Source organism: Porites lutea, chromosome 5, assembly GCF_958299795.1.
Source record: "Porites lutea chromosome 5, jaPorLute2.1, whole genome shotgun sequence".
In the NCBI taxonomy this organism is placed as follows: Eukaryota; Metazoa; Cnidaria; class Anthozoa; order Scleractinia; family Poritidae; genus Porites; species Porites lutea.
In genome coordinates this window covers 4,174,771-4,186,567 of record NC_133205.1, presented here as the reverse complement: position 1 = coordinate 4,186,567, position 11,797 = coordinate 4,174,771, and the positions used below count along the sequence as shown (strand labels likewise).

General features: G+C 40.2%; 1 protein-coding gene across 1 annotated transcript; it reads left to right on the top strand.

The window, feature by feature from the left end:
• The first annotated feature begins 5,974 nt into the window (after positions 1 to 5,974).
• Positions 5,975 to 11,401, top strand: LOC140936865 (uncharacterized). Its single transcript, XM_073386370.1, has one exon. The coding sequence runs from the start codon at positions 5,975 to 5,977 to the stop codon at positions 11,399 to 11,401; it is 5,427 nt and encodes a 1,808-aa protein (XP_073242471.1).
• Positions 11,402 to 11,797: the final 396 nt, after the last annotated feature.

Here is an 11,797-nt window from a genome sequence, read left to right as displayed (position 1 = left end):
GACAGAGTTTATGTTAGAGAAACGTTGATCAAATATTGGGCACATAATGGTACATAATGGAATTCGAACCTTGTGCTGTATGCATACAGTGTACTGATGTAACTGTTTGGAGTTTAGGGTAGATGTGTTTCGTCTAGTAGAGCTAGTTTGCTTCTGACAGTTAAGATGCTCAAAATTCGTCACAAAAAAAGCACATTATTATATGGTGGGTTTAAGTTATCCAAATAAATGAAAATTTCCAAATGGTTCTTGTTCCGGTTGTCGGCCAACAGATCGAACTTTTTGTTCATTGCTGCAACCAGAGCAGAGTGCTTCTGTTTCTTGTCAACACATTCTAGAGTTGTCACAAACATTCTAAGGCTTATGGAGATCTCTTATAAGTGCTTTTGACCCTCATTTTTCTCCTTGTTTGATATAAGCTGTTAATGTGAGAAAACATAATCCGAACGATTAAAACTGAACATCATGAAATAACATTAAAAACAGGCTATTGTAGAGTTCCAATTAAGCACATCTCACTTTCAAAACGAGGCCAAGTGCAAACCTTTTTTGGGATAATTGTGTTTTATTTCAATGAGGATAAAAAATCATTTTCATATCAGTAGCTTTGCATCGAGCCTCGCTTTGAAGCAGAGGCTTCGGGAGGCAACTTAGAAATGGCCTATTAATCATTTAATGTCATTAAAATTTAGAACAACGTAGCATTATTCATTAACATTTTGGTTATTTCCTCTTTTAACAATTAAAATCATCAAAGGAAACAAAAAAAAGCGTATTAAGAGAAATCTTCACCACAAAACGAAAGCGTTAAAGTGATAATAGTACTTTCAGTCGTTCCATCTGGTAATAGCGTAAATACAATGGTAAAACATGAATAAGATGAAAATTTATATTCCAAACAGTGAGATACGTTCTATTTTAACTGAATAAGCGATAAAGATTCGTTTTAGTCCTCGTTATTTTTTGATCTTATGGTAAGTTCTTTAAGTAGCTTGCTAACTGGGTGTGACTTCAGCCCGGACTTCCTGAAATGAGGGTCTTGACTATCCCAAAACAATTAAAAAAATAAACGAATTATAGGCTACTATGACAATGTACTTATTATAACAGGCTTTATTAGAACTGGCGAAGTATTTCATCTCCGTTCTTATTGAAAAAAAAGGACATAATTCTGAGACAACGCTTGATGACCCTGAAAAACGGAAGGGTAAAATTGCCTTGTCTTTGGTGAAAACGCACATAGTAAAAAAATATGCAACGGAACAAGCTTCACTAAGGAAGCGTTCGCAGGTAAGGAAATAGTTTGTGTTTCCCCACACTGAGACTTCTCTTTCTCTGGTAGAAATCTAAAATAAAAGTTATGTTGTACCTTTAAATACAGACCAATGCAAAGCAAGGCACTAGATATAAAAGAACGACACGTTTTCCTAGTATCACTGATTTTGCTGCAAAGACTTGCACTAAGCTCGAACAGAGAGAAATTCTTCAACTTAGATTTAGGACGTTCAACTACCTAAACTTGGATAAAATAAGAACCTCACCATGCAGTCAAAGGTAATAATCAATTAATAATCAACACTGAGAAGAGAGATAGTCTTATAAAACAATTCCTTTTACCTTTAAAAAAAAACTGGGGAGAAAAAGATTGAAAATGAGATTAGTTTTATTTTAATTCGGGCAAATGCGACGGCTAAACGCGTATGTTACAATTTAATCCACTTTAGCCGAGTAGTTTACTTAAATATCGATTAGAATTTTATAGATATATTCGTCATTTTCCTCTGTCTTATTACACGAACCAACTTCAACTCACTTTTTGTTTTGTTTTATTCATGACAGTTATTATTCGTCGTTTTTGTCGGCCTACTTCTGCAAACAGAAGTCTTGAGTAAGCCTTACCAGTCACAGGACGCACTTAATAGAATGAGAAGGCAGTGGTTCGAGGCGAGACAAAACCCAAGACAGACGTTGAATGAGACAAGACCAAGTCGAGGAAAGAGACAGGTTATTTTACTTGAAGACCTGTGCCCAAGATATCGATCAATCGATACCTCGCGGGATATTCCGTCAACTCTGCCATGTGTGGAAAGAATCGTTTATTTCCCAGCACATAATTTGACCCACTATATATGTAAGAAGTTAGATTTCAGTTGCATCCCAAGCATTCCCAGAATTGGTTCTCCAAGCTGCGTACCCAGCGGGTCTAAAGTGGTTGTGAGATATAAGGGTACTCCTAATGAAAGAAAGGTGGAGATCACAACAGGCTGCACTTGTGCATGAAATAGTATTATAAATCTCGAGTAGATTACATTGATCATCTGCAAGATATATCGTAATTATTGTATTTGAATACATATGTTTAGTACATATTTATTTAAAATTAGATTCATGTTTTCAAAATTTAGGCTGGATCGTGTGAAAATTATCATTTATGCAGCCTAGTAGCATTGTAAGATATGAAGAAACAAAGACTGTTAAAATAAAAACAAATAATTAAAAATAGTAACGTTCTGCGACCTACTGCCTGCCCTTTTCTGGGGAAAAATGAAGACTAGGCTTGTCCATGTCTGCTATTTTCTGAAAAGTTCAAGATAGAATTCAACGAACTCTACTAATTTTTATTGGTTATGGCTTTGAAAATTATCCAGAATATTTGATATTGAGAGGGAAATGCTAAAACCAAATAAGGGACTGTGCAATAATTATCAGGAGGGGGGGGGGCTGAAAAACTAGAGTTATCTAGCAAAAACTTAGAGAGTACCCCCCTCCAAAACAAAAAAAATTAGTTCTAACCCCCCCTCTGTTATGTTAAAAATAACGTCGCCCCCCCCCCCCCACCACCACCACCCACCCACCCAAGATTTAGACAAAGCATTTGCTAAGTATCGGGATGCTTACCACATTGGCTCAAAATCTAAAACTTCTGAAGCCAGAAAGAGAAAGGAGCAAAGAAAAAAATCAAAGAACAGGAGATTGAACGCTTCAAATAACAGACGAAAAAGAGCTTGCATTGCATCTAGATCCATGGAAGAAGAGCCTGTTGAACTTTGTTATGAGCCAGATATACTATGGAATTCAGCAAATCGATTCAGTCGATGAAGAAACATTACTTTTATTCACATCAAAAACCGACAAAGCTTGTCTACGAGATCTGTTTGATTCCCATTGTTTTATGGGGGAAGCTGAAAAACAAGTTCATGATTTTTGCTTTACATAGGATCAGCTCAATTAATTAGAGGACAGGTTAAAATTGATCAGTTGTGAATTTTCTTTTCATTTTGATGGAATATTTTCAATAATCGTTTAACAGCTGTTCGTATTCGGATATTTGTTACGGTCTATCATGATGCCTGTATTGAGAATCTGTTTTTGCGTTTAATTTTATTTACATTTCGAATAAAACTTAAGGCCCCCCCTCCGTCAAATGACTGATTTTACTTTGAGCCCCCCCTATCTTGCAATTTTATGTAATGCCCCCCCTCTAGTTTTTCAGCCCCCCCCCTGATAATTATTGTACAGTCCCTAACTGAATGAATAAAAAGACAAAACAACAACGTACAACAAAGCAGACAATGTTGGACTCTTCATTGTCGAAGTTGTTCAAAATTCAGACTGTGGCATGGGTTGGAAGGGGGAAAGGGGCGCTCTTCAGGTCCTCTCAGACCTTGTATCCATTTAATAACACATGCATGACTGTATTCGCCGTAGGTTTCTGATTATCCAGTTTCTTCCAACTGAAGCTTTGGGCAAGAATACCCTTACAGCAAGAGAGGATAAAGGGGACAGAGAAGGCATCCCCCATACACACCCTATTCCATAGGTAATTCGTCTCGGGTTATTTTTAACACCACAGATCTCAAGGGAGATTAGACAACAGCCAATCACATAGCGCGAATGTGTTCCGCGTGGATGACCCACGCTCAGAGCCACGCGTCCTTCACGAATTGACGCTGAAAAAAATGGCGGAAGACGCGGAGAGCGATATTGCTATTCGTTTTGTCGACGAAATCGACTAAAGAGAGATTTCTGCTAAAGCTGTGTCAGCGAAACGGAAATTAAAAAAGAATCGCTTAATCGCCCTTCCTCTCTTATATAGAGCTAACAGTACAGCAGGGAAATCCTTAACACATTGAATATTCTCTCAGGATCATTTATAATTTACAGTTTGAAGAGAGCAATTTCTGGTTTGATATTTATTCTTTTATTAGTCTTTTATTGTAACTTATTTTTTTCTTGTAGGTTGGATGATCGAGGCACATTCAAAAATTTTTTCATCTTTGTTTGATTTTACTGATTGTTAATATGTTAACTTAAACTAAAAAAATAAAGTGGTAATACCAAGTCAAATATCGTTTGCACTTGTGTAAATCAATGTGGACCTTCCGACGAAACTTTTCAAAACTGGGAAGTACAAATTTGTGCGAGATGAACAGAAAAATGAGGAAAAAGCAAGGTTATTTTAAAAAAAATTGTTTTGGCTGCAGTTTCTAATGTCTGAGTATACGGCTGGACAAACAAAGACACGCAGAAAGGCAGCAGGATAACGATTTGGCACACACACATTTTTTTTTCCCTTAAGCTTATGGAGTATTTAACAGAACTGAGGTTACAAGGCATTAAAGGAGAGGCTATCAGTACTTCCCAAGCTGAGGAAATCGTTCAATGGTTCTAGTTAAACTTGTCAATCGCAATTACGGTCGTAAATCGATCTTAAGTGTTTTTTTTTTTTTGACAAGTACTGAATGACACCTTGCTAAAGTGAAATGAGAGTTAAGGCAGCTTATGAAAATACTCCAGCAGTTGCAGTGTGCGGATGTTGAGACGGCGTACCTACAGTTGATAAGGAGAGGCAATATTCGAAGTATTACCCTGATAACTGCTGAAAATGTTGCCCTTGGTCTGAATTTCCCCATATTAACAGTTTCGTTGTGTGAAATTAAGGAAGGCAAGTATTGGCATGGTGTTGAATAAAGACTAAGAACGTTAACGTGCTAAAACTAAAACCCCATAAGCAATAGATGGAAAAAGGCTGTTTCAAAACAGCGGTTGTCATTAATCGAAGGAATTCAGAATACAGAAGTCAGTCTGAAGTCTGGAATGGGAAATGGGGAGTCTCTCTTTGGCTTTTGTACAAATCAAATAATGTAAAGTATTGCATGGCAAAAAAGGGTCGAGTTACCGGTAGTAAAGGTCCAAGTCCAAAGTCCAAACATAACTGATCTCGGCGCTTGAGAAAAAAAACTTGCGGATGAGAAAAAAGCCTGTGCATGAGTACCCAGTGCTAAACTTTCTTCTTTTTTAGTTTTGAACGCTTTTCCATCTGGTCATCTCACTCTTTTGCTGGAATATATATTGCCCAAAATGAAAAAGCATGATTCACGTCGGTTTCGCTTCTTGACTAGCTTTTCTTACGCTTCTCTCGACGTGCTGTCTAAACAGTTAGCTTCGCTGTTTACGTACATCCATAACACTATATGCGCACGCTAAGCATGAACCAATCCCGAAATGATTTTACGTGTGTACATTTAGCAATTTTAGGTTATGTTCGATATTCAACAATGCATTGTTAGTCAAAAATGTCCTCCCTACATTATTAATTATTCGTTCTTTTATGTAATCATAATCGTTCAGACTTTTATTACCTATTGCTGCCGATTCTATCCACTTTACGATTGTCACGGAGTTTTGTGTTACTTTTCGCGCGTGACATTTTTTGACCTTAGATGTAGCCGATCACGTTTCGAACACGTGATCATGTGACACTTTGAACGGAGTAGTTTTTCGATTTAGAGAATTGTAATTTTGTTGAAGGCACGCGTATCGGTTTAGAAGCCCGTTACTTTTGTGGAACCTTATCTTTTTTGGCAAGTGTATCGGAATGGAAGCCCGTTACTGTTAGAGATCTATTGGTGTCGAATAAAATCTATCACATTTGGTCCCAAGAGCCGGATTTGGAGTCAGAACTAGCTGAATTATGCCTGGAAAACTAGCGAAGAACCTGAAAATACGTGCGGCGCATCGCTTACACGCAAGGAAAATTCTTTCATCAGTCGATGAACTTCTCATGGATTACGATGGGTCTGATACCACTAAAGACAAGATAAAACGGATAACTATTACACTCAATGAAAAATTAGCGACCTTAAAGACCTTGGAGGAATCGATTTTGGCCGCAATCGACGAAGGAAATTTAGAACCAGAGATAGAGGAATCTGAAGAGTTTCGCGCGCGAATTCATGGCGCCCTTGTCAAGTTACAGAAATGTGAAAATTCTCATGGCAAACAAGAATCGCCTCAAGGAAGTCAAGGTGGGTCTGTTCCATCTAGTTCTAGTAACGGTGCGAAGCTACCAAAACTTCACATAAAAAGATTTGCTGGCGACCCAAAAAACTGGCAAACATTTTGGGATTCGTTCTCGTCTGCAGTGCATAAGAACGCTTCGCTAACTAATGTTGACAAGTTTAATTATCTGCGAAGTCTATTAGATGGCCCAGCTCTAAATTCTATCACTGGATTACCATTAACTGAACTGAACTATAAGGAGGCTATTGAAATCTTAACCGATAGATTTGGAAACAAGCAGATAATTATTAGCGCTCACATGGAGGCCTTACTCAAATTACAGCCTGTGAATGCCATGTCTAACGTTAAGGGAATCCGAGCTGTTCTCGATAATTTGGAAATTCAGGTTAGAGGTTTACAAACACTGGGAATTGATTCTGCACAGTATGGAGCTCTTTTGATTCCTATATTCATGGAGAAGTTGCCCGAAGAATTGCGATTGATTGTCAGCAGGGAACATAGGGATAACTGGGAGCTAACTTCTGTAATAAAAGCTGTCAAAAATGAAGTGGAGGCCCGTGAAAGGTGTGGTATGAATACATCTGTGGAGAAAAAATCCCCATTAAAGAAATCGTTTAACCCTGGCAATGAATCAACTGCGAGTGCATTGTTGAGCGGAAATCGTGGGGAGTTAAACTGTTTGTTTTGCAAAGGAAATCACCGAGCGTCTGAGTGCCAAGTTGTAACAAATATTGATGAAAGAAGAGAAATTTTGAAGAAACAAGGGAGGTGTTTCAATTGCCTGCGCCGTGGGGGGCACCTAGCCCGTAACTGTGACACCAAAATTCAGTGCTTCAAGTGTAGTGGTCGTCACCATTTGGCAGTTTGTAATAGTGGTATGGCAGACAGCAGTAATATTCCTTCTGGGGCAACAGCCTCACCTGCATTGCATATTGGTTCTGGGATGCATGTTTTCTTACAAACTGCTCAAGTAAATGTCTCAATCCCGGGAAAGGAACTCTCTCATAGTCTCACTGTACGTGCAATTTTTGATACTGGAGCCCAGCGATCGTATATCAACCAAAAGGTAGTAAATACCTTGAAATTGAAAACTGTCAGGACAGAGAGACTGAAAATTGCAACATTTGGGGATCAGAACCAAGAGCTGGAAGCTGTCAACCTGGTCGAACTTTCTTTAACCAAATCAGGAACAGACTTTAAAACAACATTGAATGCATTTGCAGTCCCTCACATTTGTAATGATTTACAAGGTCAAGATTTGGAATGGGTTAAAGAAAGATATCCCAGCTTAAAAAACATTGAGTTTGCTGATGTGTGCCCTGCCAGCAATACAATGCAGATTGATTTGTTGATTGGTTCAGATTATATCTGGGATTTCTTTGATGGCAAGTCAGTAAGGGGGGAGGAGTCAGGTCAGGGTGGACCTGTGGCTGTATCTACCAAGTTTGGATGGGTGTTGTCGGGTCCGGTGGAAAATCTCCCGAGGGAGAAACTTTCAAGTATTCAGTTTTCGTCGACTCACGTGTTGAGAACGGAGTCAAGGGTTGTTGATGATACACTGCAAGGGGATTTGGATAGATTGTGGGATCTGGATTCTGTCGGCATTCGATATAAGGATACTGTTCTTGAAGCCTTTGAAAAGAATTTGCGTTTTGAAGATGGCAAGTATTTGGTCCATGTACCTTGGAAGGAGCAACATGGGCTGTTGCCAGATAATTTTGAGAACTGTGTAGCAAGATTGAGCTCGCAGCTTAAACGTCTTAGAAAGGATCCAGAGATCTTGAAAGAATATGACTCCATCATACAAGATCAGTTGCAGAGTGGTATAGTTGAGCAAGTAGACTGTGGCAAGCGTCCTGATGTTGGAAGGGTGCATTATTTACTGCATCATGGGGTGGTACGCCGGGATGCCCTTACAACCAAACTTCGTGTTATTTTTGATGCGTCGTCAAGGCCCAACAGTGATAGTCCAAGTCTTAACGAATGTCTTTACTCAGGACCAGCCTTAACTCCAACAATCTTCAATGTTCTCCTCCGGTTTAGAGAGAAAAGAATTGCACTTGTAGGAGACATTGAAAAAGCCTTTCTCAATGTGGGAGTTGCTGAAGAAGATCGTGATGTCCTGCGATTCCTCTGGGTGGACAGTTTAGAAGAAGAGAATCCCGGATTGATGTTATATAGGTTTTGTCGTGTGGTGTTTGGAGTCAATGCTAGCCCTTTTCTTTTGAATGCCACTTTGAAGTATCATATCAGTCAATATAAGGCTGACCCTGGGTTGGTTCAGAACTTGTTGAATTCATTTTATGTGGATGATTTGGTGACAGGAGAAAGGGGTGTTGAGGAGTGTCTGTCGCTTTATCAGAAGTCTAAGAAGTGCCTATTGGAAGGTGGGTTTAACTTGCGAAAGTGGATTTCAAATTCACCTAAATTGCTTGAATTGATTTGTGAGGACCAAGTTGGAACTGTCGGAACTTGTGCTGTAGTGGAGGATACAGAGTCTTATGCGAAAACTACTGTCAATCATTTGGAGAAGCTTGATATGAAGGATGAACACAAGGTACTTGGTGTCAATTGGAACTGTGTTACTGATGAGTTCATTTTTAAATTTGAAGCCTTACTGAGACTTTCAGAAGACTTGGAGCCGACCAGGAGAAACTTGTTAAAGGTTACTTCAAGTTTCTTTGACCCCCTTGGAGTACTCAGTCCAATACTGGTGGAAATGAAGATTTTGTTTCAGTCTCTTTGCCAGGAGAAGTTTGAATGGGATGCACCACTCCCGGAGTCTGCCCGGAAGCAGTGGAACAGGTGGCTTCAGGACTTGAGAGAGGTGCAGCAAGTGTTAGTACCAAGGTGTGTGTATGCTGGATTAGAGGAAGGTGTTACGTCGTATGTTATTCATGGGTTTGGGGACGCTTCAGAAAAGGCTTATTGTGCTGTTGTTTACTTGGTTCTTGAAGTGAGTGGTGATTTTTTTCCAGTTTTGTTGTCATCCAAAACCAGAGTGGCACCGCTGACAAGGCAGTCTATCCCTAGACTCGAATTACTGTCTGGGGTCATCTTAGCAAGATTGGTGTCCTCAGTTAAAGAAGCCTTGGCGTCACAGATTACAATTGACAAGACACACTTGTGGTTAGACAGCAAGACTGCAATCTGCTGGATAAAGGGTTCGAAGGAGTGGAAGCAGTTTGTGCAAAATCGTGTGAATGAAATCTTGTCTTTGACCGAAGAGAGCATGTGGAACCATTGTCCTGGCATTGAGAACCCAGCGGACATAGGATCTCGTGGAGAAGGTGCGGCTAAGTTAAAGAGTAATGTGTTGTGGTGGAAGGGACCATCGTGGCTGTCGGAGCCCATGAGAAACTGGCCCAGTTCTGAGGAATGTTCAGAAACAATTGCTGAAGAGTGTTGCGTAGAGATGAAGAAAGGCCAAGCTATCGAAGCAGTTGGTGAAGCGGTATTGTTAACTACAAATGGAATACCCAATATGGACACTATTATTCCGATCACAGATTTTAGCTCCTGTAACAAGTTGTTTCGTATTACAGCTTTGGTGTTGCGCTTTGTGAAAAATTTGAAAATCAAGGCCAAGTTGCTAAAGGAAGGAACTGTTTACTTGGGAGAGGTTACTGCAGAAGAACTTGGAAATGCAGAAGTGAAGTGGTTAAGAAGTGTCCAGAAAGAATTGAAGTCCCAAGCAAATTACAGCCAGTTAGAGCGAGACTTTGGTTTGTACGAAGACAGTAGTGGAGTCCTAAGATGTAAGGGGAGAGTTGCTAATGCTGATGTACCACATGAGACGAAGTTCCCAGCCTTACTACCAAAGAATCATTATCTTTCAACTCTGTTGGTGAGAGATGCTCATGAAAGGGTGCATCACAATAGGGTAGAAGCTACGCTAGCCCAGCTGAGAACCAGATTTTGGATCGTCAAGGGACGACAGTTTGTTAAAAGAACACTGGCTAGCTGTACAGTTTGTCGCAGATATGAAGGGCAGAGTTACAGAGTGCCTCCTCAAAGTGACCTACCCGAGTTTAGATTGAGCCAGAAACCTGCCTTTACTTATGTCGGAGTAGATTATGCTGGACCTTTGTACATTAAGGTGTCAGGACAGTCTGCGTTACAGAAGGTCTATGTTCTCCTGTTTACTTGCTGTTCTGTGAGAGCAGTACATTTAGAGCTTGCTACGGACCTGTCGGTTGATGTATTCATCCGTTGCCTGAGGAGATTCGCAGCTAGAAGAGGTTTACCAGAACTGATTATCTCGGACAATGCCAAAACGTTTAAGGCTGCAGATAAAATTTTGAGCAAATTATTTTCTTACCCAAGAGTCAAGAAATTCCTGGCCAGTAAAAGAATTGACTGGAGATTTAATGTGGACAGAGCGCCCTGGTGGGGTGGCTTTTTTGAGCGATTGATTCAGAATACAAAGAGATGTTTGCGGAAGACACTTAGGAACGCTAAGTTAAACTATGACGAATTGCACACTGTTCTCGTCGAGGTTGAGGGAACTCTCAACTCTAGACCCTTGACTTACGTATCGTCAGATGATCCTGAAGAACCATTGACACCAAGTCACTTGATGTATGGAAGACGAATATTATCACTGCCGAAGGTAACAGGAAATCGACAAGCCTCACTTGACCATACAGTGTCGTCGGAAGATCTCCCAAGAAGACGGAAGTACTTGGGATTGTTACTGGAACACTTCTGGAGGCGCTGGAGCAGAGAATATGTTACAGAGTTAAGGAACCTGCATCGGCAGAAATCCAGGCCTAGATCCAGTATTGCTGTATCTGAGGGAGATGTTGTTACCGTTTTCGAAGACAATCTGCCCCGTAGTCAGTGGAAACTTGGACGAGTGGAGCAGTTGATCCATGGTGCGGACGATCGCGTTAGAGCAGCTGTAATCAAGGTTATCAGTAAGAGTGGTAGACCTGTTACTATGAAGAGGCCAGTGCAAAGGCTGTTTCCCCTGGAGATACCTATCGTGACTAATGATGAACAACCTCGGGAGGAGCAGATAATTGATGGCATCAGGCCACCCAGGCGTCTTGCCGCTCGGAATGCTGATTATATTCGGAGACTAGTTGACCAGTGATTCGACTGGTCAAGGGGGGAGTGTGTCACGGAGTTTTGTGTTACTTTTCGCGCGTGACATTTTTTGACCTTAGATGTAGCCGATCACGTTTCGAACACGTGATCATGTGACACTTTGAACGGAGTAGTTTTTCGATTTAGAGAATTGTAATTTTGTTGAAGGCACGCGTATCGGTTTAGAAGCCCGTTACTTTTGTGGAACCTTATCTTTTTTGGCAAGTGTATCGGAATGGAAGCCCGTTACTGTTAGAGATCTATTGGTGTCGAATAAAATCTATCACAACGATTATCGGTTCGTTTTCCCTTCGTTTTTCTCCATGTACATTTAGCAGGTTTTTTTAAAAAGAAACTCAGAGACGTTTGTTCACTCCAAATTTTGACTCAATGTTTACATTTA